We start from the raw sequence: 19,052 nt of genomic DNA on the forward strand, positions 1-19,052 counted from the left end.
CAGATGTCAGAGATGTCCGTGATTCCCTCCTTGTAGAAAAGGACCTCCAACTACCTGAAAAACGACAAAGGGCTCCTACGTTGATAAATGACGGGGTTGAAAAGTGCTGAGTCAGGGACACGGATGTTCAATATATTGTATCCCTTGTGATTCTCCCTCCTTGTGGAAAAGGTCCTCCAAACACAAACACTGCAACATCGTCTTTCGTTTCCACCGGAGGCAAATACAGCCTTGTATAGTCCTCAAACTATTAATCTTAAACCTGGAGAGGATGCTGCTTTTAAAATTGTCCTTGGGTCAAGTTTGGCAGAAAAAAAAGATGCTCTGCGCGTGTGGTAGCATCCGTGCCTGTGTTTTCGCAGATATTGTGGTGTTATCACAGTCACACTATAACACTCTATAATGTCGTTAAGAATAATGAATTGGCCGTGGGTCATTACCATAAACGAATCAATCACAGCTCATCTGCATTGGAGGGAACGTGAGCTCCACTCTACATCCCAGCGCCAGTGCTCTCTGGCTGTGTGTAATTGATGTCCTAATACAAACGCACCTCTCAGGGAACAGCGGTGGGGTCGTTCATGGCGTTTTCTTCATGTGCAATGGTGGAAAGCAAGCTCATTCCAATTTCCATCACTTTTACTTCTACTCCACTACATCTCAGAGGCAAATATTGTACTTTTACTCAACTACAATTATTTGAAAACTTTGGTTAGTATAATTAACTTTGTAGATTTTGATTAGAAATCAAATTCGATTCGATTTGTTTAGAAATTAGATACTAATTATTATAATTGTATAGTCAATTTTGAATTCCGGACCTTTACTTGTAACAGAGTAGGCTATTTCTATATGTGCAGTATCTAGCAGTTCTTTTTTTAATATATATATATTTTTTTTTATCAGACGATTTCGCAACCCATTTTTTTATCTAATATAATCCTGGGTGCTACACTTCCTCTGCCAACCTGGGTGGTTATTCCTTTCCTTACCCCTCCATCAGGCACCCTGGCTGGCCATGGGGAGGTAGACCAGGATTACTGCATGTTTTTTGTGAGGGTACCTACCCTCGGGGACACAGGGAGAACATGCCCCCAGCGCCCACAGCCTCCCCACCGGGAATCGAACCCAGGACCTTCTAGCTTGTGAGGCGACAGCACTACCGACTGTGCCACCGTGCTCCTTATATTATTGATACTTTACTTTACTTTAGTACAAAATGAGACTACTTTTTCCACCACTGGCGTTTGCTTCATGTGGCACAGTCATCCAATCAGTGCAGCCTCCTCCTAAATGAAAGCTTCCATTGAAGAACATGTGCGTGTCAATCTAACTGCCCGGCAAATAGGATCTGGAAAACAGGGAAGCTTCCAGGAGGTCGGCTCCCCTGAATGAAACACGCAAGTTCCCCAGAAAGCCTCAAGCCCAACACACACCGGCTCCGTCCGACGCGGCACGACGCGTTGCCGCTAGGGTTGGGATTCGTTAGGATTTTAACGGTTCCGGATCCTTCCCGGATCCCTCTTAACGGTTCCGGTTCCTAACGGTTCCCTTAACGGATCCTAATATTATTTTTTCCCCTTTTTTTCTGACATAAATGATGCTTATATTATACCTAACCTAACCAAGTACATAATAAAAACAAATTAATTAATGCAATTATTGAAAATGCACTTTACAAGTATGAGGTGGCACTATTATTTAAACTTCACCACCACCACCACCAGCTAGCCACCACAACAATATCATTTTTACTCTATATATTGCAATTTGCTGTATATTAAATACAGTACACATTGCAATAATGATTTAATAAATAATTGTTGTGGTGACAAATGTTGTCTTTAATGTTCAGATTAATTTAATATGAAGGACCCCTTACCCTAATGGAAACAAATAGTGCTTTCTTGGAATAAAAAAAATCCTTTTAGCAGACCTTGTATTGAACTGTAGGCTACGTTCCTGTGCTTTTTTCTGCAAACTGTTTATAAAGTAGGCTAATCAATCTATGGAGGTATATGCACCTAAACGCTGGGCTCTCAACAGTCACGCGATTAATTTAAAGCCAAATCAAAAGCAGTTGAGTTGCTTATAAGTTGTAAAAAATAAGTGCAGAAATTTGATTTGGCATGATTCATAAAATATCAGACAGAAAGACGTCGAGACATTGGCGTTCTAAATTAACACCATTAACAGTTGTACAATACACCTAATGAAAAGCTCTGTAGACATTAGTAGTTTTTATTTTCTATTACGTTACTAGCCTGGGGAAAGTGAACCAGCCTTGCATCATCCTCATCCCCCGCCGGCTGTGGTGGAGCTGCGGGGAGTGTGAGCTTTCCGCATGGCTCTCAAACGCGATTTGCCTAGATTATTCTCGTGAGTTGTGGACTCGTGTAGGCGTATTGATTTTGAGTTGTTTCATCAATGTGGACGTGCAACTGGTACAAGTTGCAACAACCTTTGCAGGGAACTATAGCATAACATTTATTCCACTTTGCGTGCTCAGCCTCAGAGTCATTTCCCTCTCTGTTAACCACACTTTGGAGATCTCTTCGACATCACTCGCTCCGTGGCGGTGAGCGGTCGCTGAATGCACAGAACAGTGGGCGTATCCTCCGCGACCCCACACACTCCTTTAGGTGGGGTGACGTCACCTCAGGCTCTGCTTGCATGCATGCACATTGCACAGACACAGCGGAGCTAAATGACGACTGATGAGAACCGTTTGGGGAACCGTTAATAAAAAAACGATGGAACCGGCTCCGGATCCGCAATGTCGGAACCGGGTCTGAAATGGACCCGGTTCCGAATCCCAACCCTAGTTGCCGCGCGGCGCCGCCTAGAAAATAGAACTGGTTCTATCGGCGTGCCAGGCGAGGCGTCAGCGCGCGTCGGACGCCGGCGGTGTGCGATAGGTTCATTGAAAATAATGGAGGTGGCTGTTTTGACACGCGGCGGTCTCAGACGTGATGGGCTTCATTTGAGAAATGTAGGGATCTCCACCCCCCCACCCTCGTATGAATTTTACAATCTCCTGTATGTTTCGGTTATATAAATAAATAATAGGCCAATAGTAAAGCTCAGCATGTGTGTGTTGTTTCACACATAACCATTTCCGATACCATACTTGTCTAATAAACGTAAGTGTCTATTATCGTCTTTCAGGTGGACAGGTGGAGACGGGATTCGAACCGCCGACCCAGGGATCATTGTTTGTCGTCTGATACTAAATATTCCCTGTATGAATTGAAATGTATTTAAACATAGGTGGGTGCATTCATGCATGGGCATGCAATACAGTACGCTTCCATCCCCCTACCCCGGAAAACAGGGCTCCCCGAGTCCCCGCATGCCACGCTGTAAATTCAAACACTGCTGGCAAGCTTGCTTTGAATAAATGTCTCTCACTTGAAGGCTTTTCTGATGAACAGCAATCGGGTGAGGAAGCCACTTCTAAAGAATCCTCCCGGATGCATTAAAGACCTGACCTGATCTGCCCTGGAAAGCAAATGCTCATACTGTATGTGTTCCCTCAGGCATTGCTCTCTTAAAGGAACACTTCACCTCATTCACAACCAGATCTTATTTTAATGATGTTTGGGAGACAAGAAACGCTATAGTATAGACACTATGTAGTCCAGGAAGTAAGTGAACCCAGTGTCCATGACATCATGGACACTTTGAAATACTAAAATATCTAAAAACACACATAAAACCCCAGGAAAGTGTTTATTTTATCCCAAACATCATTAAAATAAGATCTGGTTGCAAAAGGGGTGAAGTGTCCCTTTAAGCTAGCAGCGCTAAATATATGTGTGTCAACATATTTTGATTTGGTCCTTTATTTACCCAGGGGAAGTTGCTATATACGTAGGCACAGATGCTCATTTTCAGCAATTCCCTGCACACTAAGACACAGACATAAACATTATTCAAACCTTGGAAGCCGACCAGTACAAGTGGATCACCGCCCATCACCACCCACCAGGCAAACCAGCTAGCCTATGTTTGTACACTCTGAGAGTGTACAAATAGACCCATGAGGGTCTATTTGGTTCCAAACTATCATTTAGCTGGGGACCCCCTGGAACTCCCTCAAGGACCCCTGTGTGGTCCCTGGACCCCACTTCGGGACCTTCTTCAGTAGACAACGTCGTGGCAGATATTATGGATATCTGAAATTGAATGTGTCTCACCTGTAGACCCAACAGCTTCTCGCTGGGCTTAATGTGTCTCTGGATCTCACAGGCCACCGGCTGGATGACTTTGATACCGTCCTCGTAGAAAACGTAGAACATGTTGCCGATTCCAAGACCTGGAGAGCAGAAGGCAGGTTTATTTGTAGGGCACAGCACATTTCAACAACGAGGCAAGTCAAAGTGCCACACACAAAACATGAAGAGCAACGCAAAAGAAACACGTTACAAAAGGTCATTAATACAATAGTTTTGAATACAACTAGTGAAAACAACTGCAGTTCAAATGCTCACGCAGGGAATGACACGGCAGCTACCTTCAAAACACCAAATGATATTACCAATGATTGGAACATCAGAGCTCCGTGATCAGAGTTCAGAAAATGTTTAATCGATTTTGTACTATAGTGTAGCAGAGCTGGTTCACACTCACCTTCTTCTCGCCACAGAATGTTTGCCACTGTGGAGGAGAGAGAAAAAAAAGAGAACAGGGTTGAAGATGAAGACAAATGCAGGATTCAACGGTGTCCCTTAATAGAAACGACCCCCCCCCCCCCCCCCCCCCCCCCCCGGGACACTTACACCTCGTAAGACAAAGAGGAAAGCAAAATATGTGACTGTTTTATGGACACTAGCTCTCTGACACCCAGTGCCATCAATAACCAACCAATCAACAAAGCTTGGAAAACGTTTTATATCAAAACTCTGGAGAGTAGAAGAACAAGTCTGAACAAGGCAACAACAGTGTTTTTTTATGGGTTTTTTAACAGAATGTACTACAGTAAGACCAGGAGTAGAATACGTCATTGCTACGAAGCGTATGTCCCATGACGTGATGAATATATGTACCAATGTCCCTTAGCAGCATATGATATGACGTCATATGCTGGCACAGGACATACGGAAGCAGACCGTGCAGGTATGTTTTCCGTCATGCTACAAAAAGCAAGGTACGTAGCAAATAGCTAAACCTAATAATTCAATATTGCAAACGTTCTTTCACAAAGAGGCTGAGATTTGAAGGTTTGTAGCGGTCTACAGTACTTGCACGCTCTGCTTGCGCACTAGTAGGCCATTTATGGCCTACTTGTGTGCAACAAGCAAGCAGGCACTCGGCAGAGATCATTTCTATAGTTTTATTAAAGTGACATGGAGACCCCTGTTACTGAACTAACACTCTATAGCAATGATTACTATCATAATATAGTGATTTAACCTTTCAACACTTTGTTTTAAACAAAACATATCACTTACCCTACCATTAAATTAAACCAAACTAGTATATCATTACAAAAAAAGAATACCTCTTCAGTGTCTCTCAGACTCTGATAGCTGATATGAAAACCAATTATTCAAATTACCTTCGGAGAGGCTGCTGCTATAATTCAGTGAGCTTGAACTTTAAACCGGCATACAATGACTATCCACAGAAGCGGTGTCCTCTTAAATTGTTATATTATGGATTACAGTGAATAAGAACCATGTCTTCCCATCCTGCCCTATATGAGCAACACGCAGCTCTCCCGTTCAGACTCCTATCATAAGTAATTAAGAGGGATTCAACCTCGCATTATAACTGATTTAGCCAACTTCCCCTAACATTCACTTAGAGGTGACCAGAGCCATCTAATAGAAGAGTTGCGATGTTGAGGGGGCGGAAACCGAGCGCTCGAGCGCTGTTTGTTCATGCAGCCTGAGCTGGTACAAGCTGGAGTTGGAAATACATTATTTTCAACGAAGGCGGCGCAAATAAGAGCTATTTTAAGCGTGTGTGCAACATGACAACTGTTTTAAAGTATTGTATATTAACAACTAAAGTCTCTTCAATGTTTGTGTTGTACTATTAGTACTACAAAACAATCTAAAATAAAGGGATTTAAGATCATTAAAGCTGGGCTGTGCCTGAGTCCAATGCATTTCTGCCTACTGCCGGTCCAGGACTTGTCCCAGTTGGTTGTCCCCATTCTCAATAGAAGTCTATGTAGGAGACTTGGACATTGTAGGACATTGGACTGAAGCCCCATGAAGTGAACGCAGTTTGCGTAACTCTGTCTATATCTAAGGCTCTGGAGGTGACTAATGAGTCGGAATTCGAAATGACAACCATTCAATAATGGTTTCAGAGTGCGCTTTTAATAGGTGACCTAAATGTGACCCTGTGGGGACTGCTCTCCAATCAGCCACGAAACACAGGAGGAAAAGGGACAGACTCCGGCAGGAAGATGAGGCCGATTGTCTGCAACACAAAAAGAGTACGGAAAAACCCAGAGCCATGGGATAGAAATTGAATTGGCTCTGCATGCAAATAACAGACAAATGTTCGCTATTCAAACTGTCCTTATCCCCCTAAACCCCCCTTAGCTGTGACCTTCATTCCTATTGTTCACAGCTGCTTCTGTTCTGTCTCCAGTTTTCTATTTTCAAGCCTGCAAACCAATCTCTAGTCCAAGTCACATCCGATTCTAATCTCCCCTCTCTACCGAGAAGCTCATTCCCTCATTCTCCTCCGCCGAGTGGATGCAGATAGAAAGACAGAAAAGAGAAGAGAAAACACCACTAGACATTTCTCTTAGTCAGCCTTAATGTTCCAGGAGAAGTCGTGTCCTTACCAGTGCACTTTAGACGACATTCCAATCTATTCTACAGTAGAGCGACTTAGTATTGCGAGATCAGACTGAATGGCAAGAACCCATAGTCACTCAATGAACAACAGGGTAAATTGACACTTTAAAAATAAATAATACTAATACTAATACTAATACTAATAATAATAAAAAGTGCACTTTGTTTGAGAAGTGGCCAAAGAGCAGGACAATGAAGAAAGGCAAAGATGGTGAGATGAGATGTTTGGGGACCTCGTCCTTTCCAATAGACCACAGTATTGGTGCTATTCATCACTGGCCTGAAAGAGCGAGGCTGTTCGGCCCATTCCAGAGAGCCATACATCAACTTCGTCATCCATATAACAAAACACAAGATGCGTGTCACTTTCTGTGGCGAGTCCGCTTCCTCTCTCTGGACACTAATAAACTGCGTTTACAGGAGACTCGCCAAACATCAGGAGCCTATACCGGCACATCTGCAGACCGACCAGGCAGTGTGGTTGCCTTCAGCAAGGTTACATAAACTCCGTTTGTTTACAACCGTTGGGACAGATCGAGTGGTCCAAAACGGCCTGTGGTGATGAACATATTGGCATGGAGGAAGATTAAAGGAGTATACAGTAGCTGGACTCAGATTGGACTGTAATTGTGACTAAGGGCCGCTGTCAGTGTGGGGACGACCTGCTCTGCAGTGGTCACTCACCTGGCAGCACTGCTACAGTGTACAGTTTGTAATGGGCTTTAGTTATAGCTGCTGTGTTTCATCACCGCTGGAGGCTATTACAGTGTGTAACAGTAAAAACACAGTCTTTCTTCCTTTCATTTACATTTCTCCAAAGCCATTAAAACGTTAACAATTTTACCAGAATAACGGAGTCAATGGTGGGTAAACATAATTAATTCACTCATGGTTAGTTCAGCACAATTTGTAAAGCAAACTTTTCTACATGGATGTTCAGCCAGGCTGTTCAAATCAATCCACGCTTTAAAATGTATTGCGCTAAATGATATCTCATACAGTAGCCTATGTACAGTATAAGTTTCAAGTCTTAGCAGTTAGCAGGTTATTCGTCCTACTGTAACTGTACCACAATTGGCTGAATCCAATTATTTGAAAAATAAACACTCCACTTCAACCACGGTCCTTCAATACTAACATCTGGTCCATTGACTTTCTTTATCTGAGCGAGCAAGTCAGGCCTGTGTGTGTCTCGAGTACAAACCCACATAATGAGAGATAATACTGCACCCCTCTTCATAAGACCCCAGGACCGGGGGAGAATTTTGTTAACTATAGCTAAAATCACTAAAACGAAAGAAAGCAGCAAATGAAAAAATAAATTAACACAAAGTTTGACTTTCTCTAATAAACAACCTAAAACATATTAAACAATATATATAAGTTTTCCTTTAACGTCAACACTTCGGTATTCTACAATGCAGTTGTCGAAAAGGCGCAGAAATCATAACTTCCGGGGACAAAGCAATAGTATGGGCACATTCTGAGCAGCAGGTGCATATCTTTGGTCCGACATACTAACAGTCCGGGCAGGCAATACTTTGGTCCGACATACTAACAGTCCGGGCAGGCAATACTTTGGTCCAACGTCCTACCCCAAACCCTAACCGAGTCTTAACCGGCCACGCATGTGTCTTAACCGGCCACACATGTCAGAGCCACGGGTGAGTCTTAACCGGCCACGCATGTCTGAGCCACGAGTGAGTCTTAACCAGCCACTCATGTGTCTTAACCGGACACTCATGTGTCTTAACCGGCCACGCATGTGTCTTAACCGGCCACGCATGTGTCTTAACTGGCCACTCATGTGTCTTAACCGGCCACTCATGTGTCTTAACCGGCCACGCATGTGTCTTAACCGGCCACGCATGTGTCTTAACCGGCCACTCATGTGTCTTAACCGGCCACGCATGTGTCTTAACCGGCCACGCATGTGTCTTAACCGGCCACTCATGTGTCTTAACCGGCCACGCATGTCGGAGCCACAGGTGAGTCTTAACCAGCCAAGTATGTCGGACTGTTGGTATACGACGGACTAACGTCTGCCACATACGTGGCCACATACTCCTTTATGTCCTTTATGTCCACACCTCTGCAGAAGTAGACACAGGACTACACATAGCAGGAACAGACTCTGCAGACACAATGGTCCTGTGGCGCAGGGGTTTTCAACTGGTTTTGATCCAGGGACCACCATTCTGACTAGCAGCAGCCTGGAGACCACCACTGTTGTGTCGGGTGGGTTCATCGTAGATCTACGATGGACCCACCCGACACAATAGTGGTGGGGCATTCATGCACCATGGGTTAAGATTGTTTTTGTTTTCTTCTTACATGATACTCACTAATCACACTATCACAGGCTACATTCATGAGCTGGACAAAAAAAACTATGTTTCAAAGTGTTTTTTACTTGTACTAAGCAGGACTCAAAATAAGTCTCTTGGGCAGCAAGCACGGTAAGCATGCATGCGTTGGGTGGAAGAGCAGGGTGGTTGTTCCGCTGGCAGCTGATGACTCCGTCAGCTTTTTTTTTGGTTTATTTGACACCTTGAGCACTTGACTTTTTTAAATGTTAGATTCGACTTAAGTTATTATTATTATTTACAAACAAGTAAAAATAGTGCAAATAAGTTTTATATTATATATTAGAAAGGTAAAAAAAAAGTAAAGAAAAAAAAGGAAAAATATAACTTTTCTGAATGCCTGGCTGCGGACCACCAGCAGTACCTCCGCGGACCACCAGGGGGCCGCGGACCACCGGTTGAAAACCCCTGCTGTGGCGTGAAGCAGATATTTATGCCAGTTTAGCAGCAGTCTGTCAGAGATGGATGGTTGCACAGGCTGCTGCCGACACCCTCTTTTTAAAAGACCTCAGCATTATCGTCGGCTCAGGTTAGGTTCAAAAACACAAAACAACAAAATGCTTGGGTGAATTTGAGAGAGAAAAAAAAATCATTTTAGTGCTGACCTTCAAGTTGCCAGGTGGCAGATTTGTCTGAAGGAGCTCAGTAATCGTATTGCTGCTGCTCACTTCCATCTATTGCTTAATAATGTATTCAGTCCTCTGTCAACAGCCTTAGACCATCATTCTGCCTCTTGCAGTGCGTTGAGTGTAAGAAAATAGAAAGCCCATTTGCTCTGCGAGGCATAAATGTGATACTTACAGGCATGAGCACAGTATAATTCTGTTTAATCTCCTCTGCTGAACAGATAGAGTTGTACTAATCCACAATGGGTTACATAGCAGACATAACAGTATAAGGTTGTCTGCTGTGCCACAGTGCCAGCTCTATAAGAAACATTAAAAAAAAGAAAACATTTAACATACCGATGCTGAATAGGATGGGTGCTGCTGGATCAAAACATAATACTAGACTTGAATAGAAAGATCGACACACCATTTTTCTTTGTATTTTCTGCTGAGAGAGACTCTCAGCAGACTCTGAGAAAGAGCCTTGTGCTCCAAACATCATAGCAGGGAAATAAATCCTTACTGTTCCACAGTGACAGATTTGGGCCACCAGCGCTCAGTGGACATTTCCATTATGTTTGGTTTGTCCATTGTTGTGTAGAAGATAATGTGAAAAATACAATTGATGATTTCTACTTAACCCATTCTGGGCGGGAACCCCTTTTGGTGTTCTAACCCTGCTGGACGGGAACCCCTCTTGGGGTTCTGTACAGTATGTACAGTATTCAAACATGAATAAACTTTGATGCTGCTATATAAATATTTGAAGTTTTTCAGAAAGCTTAGGTCAGGGTTTAGAGGGCTTTTTAGAATCGTCCTCAGTCCTTGTTCGTGGTGATGAACGTAGGCGGACTATGCCAAATTCTGCACACCAAATACAACTGCAGTCACAACTTCAGTACAGTCAGTCCACATTTTTGGAGATTCAGAGGCACTAATTACTTCATGCAACCTCATCCCATGACTTTGTACATTTTAACCTTCTACTCCCAAATATACAGTAATGTACTTATAGCTCTCTTTGCTGAATAGTACACATAATGCGTTTCTAGCATGTGTTTTTGTGCATGTGTTTTTACAGTATGGGCTATATGCTTGTGTTTAGCCATTGTAGGTGTGTGCCCGTGACGTGTGTGTGTGTGTGTGTGTGTGTGTGTGTGTGTGTGTGTGTGTGTGTGTGTGTGTGTGTGTGTGTGTGTGTTTCTGCATGGTTATTTGTGTTTTCGTGATCCTGACATCTGCAATGCCACAATAACAATCTCCCTGCTGACTGACAGTGATTGCCTGGGGAGAGGGTTGGCTCCTGCAGGCAGTCGATACATGTGAATAGCTTTCAGATGAAAGTTAGCACCGCGCTCTAGCTGGCTCGCCAGCTGTGTGCACATGCGTGCGTGTGTGCGTGCGTGCACGTGTGCGCGTGTGTGCGTGTGTTTGTGTACAAGCCTCACAGTCTCTGTAAACAGGGAGATGGTTAGATGGAGGTAAAACGAATGATGGAGAGGGGGAGAGAAAGTGACATCCAGGAATATAGCAGTGCCGGTTCAGCCGTGCCTCAAGTCGCCGTGGCCCCGTTAACTGTGACAAAGGAGGCGATTGCCAGCTCTAAAGCTAATTCCTTATCAGGAGAAAAACAGCAATCAAGTTCTCTGCTACACTTTTTCTCCGTTAGACAGATTTTATAATCCAGGGAGATACACAAGTGCGCTGTGCAGGAACAGGAACTCTGGTGGGATTCGATCTCACGGGAGTCCCTCTTTCCCAGGTGTTTCGCCCTGATTGCGTCTAAACGCTAACATTTAACCCATTCTGGACGGGAACCCCTTTTGGTGGTTTAAGCATTATGTTATACTTTAACTATTGAAAAATAGCAGATCTACAAGCTCATATCGCGGCACAGAGTGCCACGCCACAACATCAGATGGGGGTCAGATGGGGGTCGGCAGCCAATTACATAATATATGTATGGGGGTCCTTGACATGAAAATGAACGACTGACATAGAAACATGGGTTTTTCAGAAAACTGTCATGATTTAGAAGACATTTGTAGAATCGTCTTCAGGTCAAACTAAACCTACCCCTAACCCTAATCCTTACCTCACAGAAATTATGAAAAAAAAAAAGCCTGTCCGCCTGGGCGTAACACCTGGGAAAGAGGGAGTACCTCGATTCACGGCATCTCAGGGCATGCAATTTTGAAGGTGACCATTGTAAGCTTCACTCAATATATATGAGACACTCCATTCAATATCCTATTTAAAAAATTTGCAAAGACCACTCGCACGCGCAAATCGTGCAATTCTTTAAAACTTACAGTATTTATTTTTTACCGACAGCAGCTTCTTCTTAAAATAACAATAATAAATGATTGACTGAGGTGGTGAGCTGGTCACGCCAGTCCTGGTCTGATATAATCTACACAGTATGGCGTCATGACTGAAAAAAGTAAGTCTTGGGGTAGGGTGATCATATACTTTCCCGCTATTCTAAAGACCCCTCAGGTACATTTTTTAACTATTTCCAGTATTGGGATAATATCTTTTTTTGGTGGGTAGATCTCATTGAGCTGGTCATTTTGCATAATGCACGTTTGCTGCCATCCTGTCTTTCCTTGTTAATTCGCCTCAAATGTGATGCATTTCCAAACAGCACTCTGGCAGTTCTGAACAAAAGTCAAGCCAAATCACACTAGGGAGACAATGTAAAAACAAAGCAATCACTGTACTTTTGTCCACTTTGCCATCAATAACACTTGGCTGTGACAGCTATTTTCAAGTGGAACAAACAAAGCGAGAGATGTGAGTGAGAGGTGTGTGTGTGTGTGTGTGTGTGTGTGTGTGTGTGTGTGTGTGTGCGTGCGCACGTGCGTGCGTGTGCGTGCGTTTGTTTTTGTCGACTAAAACTAAGACAATTTTTTTCCGTTGACTACCTTTTTTCACTGATGAAAACTAAATGGAAACTAAATGGAAACTAAGCTATGATGACAAAAAGTAAGACCAAATATACTGACAATTTCATCAACAAATAAAAACTAGACTAAAATGTTAGGAGGGACTAGTGGACAAGAGATATTACACTTGGTTGCATGCTGAAAAGCTCACAACAAGCTCACAACAAAGAAAATGTGCTGCCAAAAACAACCCTTGTGGGGGGGGGGTCAAAAGCTGTATATGGGCCATTCTTGCACCAGATCTAAGGGACACATATTTAGTAAAGGCACACTCAATTATCATATTGTATTTTAATCATTTATTGGAATATCTTTCCTCTCCCAAAATGTGTCACTACCGAAACAGACTTTTACCCTTTTCAATTCCCCCCTGTACAGACCATTTTTAAGAATTTATGTAGGTGGTTCCACAATTAAATAAATTTAAATTGATATGTTAACAGATTTTAGAAACACCTGTGTTTGTTTACGTGCTAGTAGCGCTCGTTGACTGTGTTTGTTTGCTTAGCAACCGGGTTAGCCACATTGACAACAACGTCATCTGCCTTTCTACTATTTTAATTGGCTGGTGTCAAGTGTCAACCAATCGCCGAAGACTCCCGCTTAGGCAACGGCCATCCCAGAAACGGCTGCCATGGGAAGGGCTTTCAGTCTGAATAATGAAGTGAAACTATTATATACTACGCACATATACTTAGAAGGCCACGATCTTTTGAGTAAATTAATATGGGTCAAATATGTCTTCAGGTTTATTATTCCAGTCATATCAAAAAGGCAGAGCTGTGGCCTTATCAATGCTGCCGTTCCTTTGAACCGTACTGCCGTCACAACCAGTGGAGGTCACGTCATCAATGTGCACACAGCTTCAGAAGCTTCAAAGAGAACCACTGACTTCTGACCTATACCAGAACGTTATCGTGTGACGCTAGACTGGTCGCATGGAATACACCACAATCTGCTGACTGCATATAGCAGGGGCACAGGACCGTGCACGGACACGCACACACTGTGTGAATTGACTGAAATGCTGTGCGAGTGCACTTCTTTAACCCATTCTGACCTGAGATCAGATCCATACGAGGTTTCCGCCGGACACACACTGGTCTGATGAACCCATTCTGACCTGAGATCAGATTCTAAAAAAAAAATTGTTTTTTTTTCTTTTTCCCAAAAATAGCAGACCTACAAGCTCGTATCGCGCCACTCGGTGGCGCGATATGAGCTTGTAGATCTGCTATTTTTAAATAGCTAAAGCATAACATGATGCTGACACCAAAATGGGTGCCCGGTCAGAATGGGTTAAGCACAATTACCCACAGAGAATTAGACTCAACGATCAGTCCTCACATAAAAAACTGATCTTGACATTTCCGAAAGGCTAGATTTAACCCATTAGGACAGGCTGAATGTAGGCTATATACTGTAGATAGCAACAAGAACCCCAAAAGGGATTCCCGTCCTGAATGGGTTGAGAAAGGATCCATGGGAGAGCATAGAAAGAGGACACAAATCTAAACAAACACATCTAAGATATTCCACGAATACAACAATTATAATAAATAAGAAGTAGTGAAAATAGCCGATCTACAAGCTCACAACGCGGTGTGAAGCGACACGCTGTGCACTTGTAGATCTGTTATTCTCACAGTTTGGGTCACAGGCAAATCTCTTGGGTCTAAAAAAGTTTGGGAACCACAGCTGTAGAGTGGCTTTGGCCCATGTATCTCCGTCTCAGATTTCTCATTAAATAATATGATTTCATAGGAATCATAATCATCTCTCATATCTACTCCACGCGTTCCACACGACCACAGTGCAGTGCCCATACCCGAGGCGGGGTTGGCGAAAGGGCCTCTCTGTGTCTGAGTTTGCATGTTCTCCCCGTGTCCCCTATGGTAGGTATACCCTCACAAAAAACATGCAGTAATACGAACAGTCGTAATAACGTGTTCCTTCCACGCGCTATACGTCCGGCCGGGGAAACTCTCCCCTGTCAGGTGAAAAGAAGCAGCTTGGACTCCTCATGCATAGAGGGGGGCATGAGGTCAGTCCGCAATTATATAATTAACATTAGATAATTGACACTGGGTGAAAAAATTTACCCAATGAGCTATAAGTCCCCTCACCTGTAGAATCATCAGCCTCTGCCTCAGCTAATTGATTGCCATGGCAAGCCGACACCTGACATTTGATTACTTAACCACTCGGGTGCTATATGAAAACAGGTATTGCATACTAGGTATAGGTTCCCAAATTGCATCGTTCCCAAGTAGGCCGGTGGCCGAGAGGCACATGGTCTAGTTTAAATAAATATGAAGAGAAAGAAGAAGCATAAGATACACATACGGGTCTTGCGTGCAGAGTCCTCCACGAACAGAGACGAGATGTCTTCATCCACGCCAGCGTCGTTTTTGGCGATGCACGTGTACGCTCCAGTGTCCTCAAAGTGCACGTTGCTGATGTGAACCTCACTTCCATTAGCTTTAAGCAAAAGCCATGTATGCGCACGCACACACACACACACACACACACACACACACACACACACACACACACACAAGGGAATTTCAAAGTGCTTCCTTGTGTGTCCTTGTGATTGGCCCTGATGTTTTTTTGCGTGACATATTGATCTGTTGTTTTACTTTTGACCCAGGGACCACATACTGTATATAAAGGCTATACATGATGTAGAATTCTATATCATATCATGCAATGAATGTCAATAAAAGTTGAAGTTAGATGTCCTTGTTTCTTTTGCTATTTTAAAAAGTTTTTTTTAGCTGACCTCATATTGGAATAAGGGCACCTGCTTTATGTAATATTTGGTTTTCCTTTTTTATGTTTTACTTTGTGTATGCAAATCATTGTTGTAAATGTACGATGATGATAGTGACGATAGTATTAGATGTGTATATGGCAGTGATGGTGGTGATGATGATGATGATGATGATGGTGGTGGTGGTGATATCACTGATATGGTGATGGAGTGATGACTGTAGAGATTCATTCTACCTTGCAGAGTGAGCTGTTTGGACAGCTTGGTGGCGATGTCCATGCCGTTCTTCAACCACGCCAGCTGTGGATTGGGGATGCCCTCAGCGTGACATCGGAGGCTGGCAGTAACTCCTGGCTCCCTGGCCTGGCTCTCTGGATACACCCTGATGACGGGAGGAACTGAGAGAGTGATAGAGAGAGAGAGAGAGAGAGAGAGAGAGAGAGAGAGGAGACAGGAGAGGAGACAGGAGAGGTGAATAAATGTGGCTTTCCTGTGGGAATAACTGCTGAGGTGACCTTATCCAACAAGAAGTTTTCTCTTACAGAGAATGTCGCGAGCAATGAGCTTGAACATTGCCAGCAATCAGGACAGGAGTGCCTTTCAGCATACGCTGAATTGCCTTTAAATTTATGCTACCATGTTCTGTTGAAGCCAAACAGATCAGCTAAATAAATAACAAAGAGACCCTCCGTTCAGAGGCTATTGATTTCACCTATAGTGGCCATTGATTTTGTGTAACCTTGGTCAGCATGGGAGATAAGAGAATCAGAGAAAACAACATGAATAGAAAGGAGCCTGTTGACTTATAGCCGTCGTCTGTTCTGCAGACTTTCCCTTGACTTTTTGTTGGCGTTCTGGAGAATATTTTCATTCCTTTTCTGTTCCTGCAGAAAAGCGATTCGCTTTGTACGACAGAATGTGTTTGTATCAACAGACATGGCCTCGGGTGTTCATGGGTCATGCAGGACAATAATATTTGGAATGCGCGTGCTCTGACTGCATAAACCTTTGTAGACAATCCTTCAAACAAACTGTTTGAGATCCCCCCCAGTTCCCCAGAACAGTGTTGTCCATGGTGAGCAAGTCGACACTTATAAATACCTGGGTACTACATTTGACAGCAAGCTCAAATTTGATGTGAACTGTGAAATATTGTGCAAGAAAGGCCAACAACGCCTCTTTTGCTTGAGGCAGCTCGCCACATTTCAGGTTGACAAATCCCTTATGAAACTGTTCTACAGTGCCTTTATTGAGTCAGTTATCTCCTTCTCCATCATTTGTTGGTATGGAAACCTAAATGTAAAGGACAAAAACCACCTTGGTAGGATTGTGAGAACGGCCTCAAAGATTGCCGGAGTTAATTTCAGTAGTCTAGACCAAGTATTTAAAAATCAGGTGCTTAAGAAAGCCAAGTCCATTTTTACGGACAACTCCCATCCCCTCAGCTCTGAGTTCAAGCTGCTTCCCTCTGGCATTCGCCTAAAAGTTCCAGGGGCCAAAAGCAACAGGTATAAGTTCTCCTTCGTGCCTGTAGCTATCAAGGCTCTAAATGCCGATAGAAGGAGATAAATTGTATCTGTATTAATTGTATACATTTTTTATACAACTTTCTGGAAAAGTTATGAATTATAATGTTACACTGATACCTTGAACTGCCATCCTGTTTTAAATGTTCTATGTGTACTATGTGCCTTTTGCTGTGTTTTTGTGTTTCATGTTACCTGCCTGTGTTATGCCTTGCTGTAAACCAAATCGCCCCACGGGGACAAACTAATAAATGAACCTGAACCTGAAGGCAAAATATTTACCCAGTTCATACAGTACAACATTTAAAAAGAGAAAAACAGAGTAGCCTCGGCAACGCTCCGCTCTGGACCAATGGCCGCTTAAGATGCTAATGCGTTGACCGGCCTTGCTCCATCCTACATCTCGGACCTACTCGACCCCTATGAGCCTGCCCGCGAGCGAAGATCCTCAGGCTAGGCTCTACTTACCATAAAAACTGGTGTAAAAAAAAAACTATAGGCGACCAGGCCTTTGCACCCTTACTGTGGAATGCCCTGCCCATAGAAATCAGAATTGCCGACTCGGTTCCCAGTTTTAAGTCACTCCTGAAGTGAAATTTTTATAAAGCTGCTTTTAATCCTTTATAGTTGTGAATGTTACGTATTTTCCTATGGTATTTTCCTTCTGTTATCCAATGTTTTGCTATTATTATTGTGTTCTTTATTGTGTTCCGTTTGTTGTTAAGCACTTTGTGACCTTGTTCTTGAAAGGTGCTATATAAATAAAGCTTTATTATTATTATTATTATAGTATCTTGCTTAATAAAAGGGAATTTGTAGTGAACCCCAAGGGGAAATTACTTATCTGAATTGACCCACCAAACTTGCTCAGAGTGAGCACATAAGGGATCAGTTGGAGGTTAAAGTGTCTGTATAGCCATGCTATACAGTAATCATGCAAAACACTTTCCTGATATGGAGCGTCGGCCATTGCGTTGCGACGTTGCCTGAACCAATCAAATAATCAATACATAGAAGCGTGTAGATCTCATCCACTAAAGCCACGAAACGAGACTGCGAGCGGATATAGGAGGGGTGGACGACGTCGCTGAACGGCGAGTTGTCGCTCGCGGTACGTCAGGACAGTCACAAAAAAAAACATGGATTTTTTTTTTTTTTAATTTTTTATCCCACGATTTTGTAACCCATTTTTCACCCCTGTGTCAATCATCTAATGTGATCCAAGTTGCTCCTTTACACCTGACAGGGGGGAGTTTCCCTGGTTGGACGTAGCGTGTGGAAGGAACACGTTATTCCAACCAGTTCCTTTCCCCTCCATCAGGCGCCCCGGCTGGCCAGGGGGAGGCAGTTTAGTGACCAGGATTACTGCATGTTTTTTGTGAGGGTACCTACCCTAGGGGACATGGGGAGAACACAGAAAGGCCCTTTCGCCAACCCCGCCTTCGGGTATGGGCACTGATGACGCGGAGGAGGAAACACGCCGCCAGCGCCCACAGCGTCCCGAGCGAGAATCGAACCCAGGACCTTCTAGCTGTGAGGCGACAGCACTACCAAATGTGCCACCGTGCCCCGAAAAACATGGATTCTAATGAGATTTCATCGTTCGCTCGCATCGCTGGCAGTAGGTTTAAAAGCCACGAAACAATCAAAATTACGCTTCGAATGGAAAGAGCTCAGATTTACCTGCACCTCAGACAATCAGATTTCATTCAGGGAGAATATGTCAGACCCACATACAGAATTACACTCCCCCCGCTGTAATTTCCATTTACAGCGGGGAGAGCGAGTCACACCAAATGTCAGTTATACAAACAGAACAACTTGACTGTAGTTTAAGGTTTAAGCGGGTGAGGTGTGTGTGTCTTATCTTCTTGTTTTCATGCACTCCCTCTCTCCCTCGCTGGCCCAGTTTGCCGTCCTAAATTTCCTGTCTCTAAAATAGACTCCAGAGGTCGGCGGTGGTGTCAGGTCAGGAGAAAAAGATGGAGGCTCCTGTCTGTGTTTGTT

General features: G+C 43.5%; 1 protein-coding gene across 1 annotated transcript in view; it reads right to left on the reverse strand.

Moving 5' to 3' along the window:
* The window catches only part of fstl5 (follistatin-like 5), a 154,501-nt gene that overhangs the window by 16,248 nt on the left and 119,201 nt on the right, over positions 1–19,052 (reverse strand). The window contains exons 9-12 of the mRNA XM_083785343.1: positions 15,756–15,917; positions 15,090–15,224; positions 4,633–4,659; positions 4,200–4,318 (exon numbers count right to left, since the gene is read on the reverse strand). Coding sequence (XP_083641469.1) covers positions 4,200–4,318; positions 4,633–4,659; positions 15,090–15,224; positions 15,756–15,917 — 443 coding nt within the window. The remainder of the gene's footprint in view (positions 1–4,199; positions 4,319–4,632; positions 4,660–15,089; positions 15,225–15,755; positions 15,918–19,052) is intronic.

The sequence above is a fragment of the Protomyctophum parallelum genome (genome assembly GCF_964188405.1).
Source record: "Protomyctophum parallelum genome assembly, chromosome: 16".
NCBI classification, from domain to species: domain Eukaryota; kingdom Metazoa; phylum Chordata; class Actinopteri; order Myctophiformes; family Myctophidae; genus Protomyctophum; species Protomyctophum parallelum.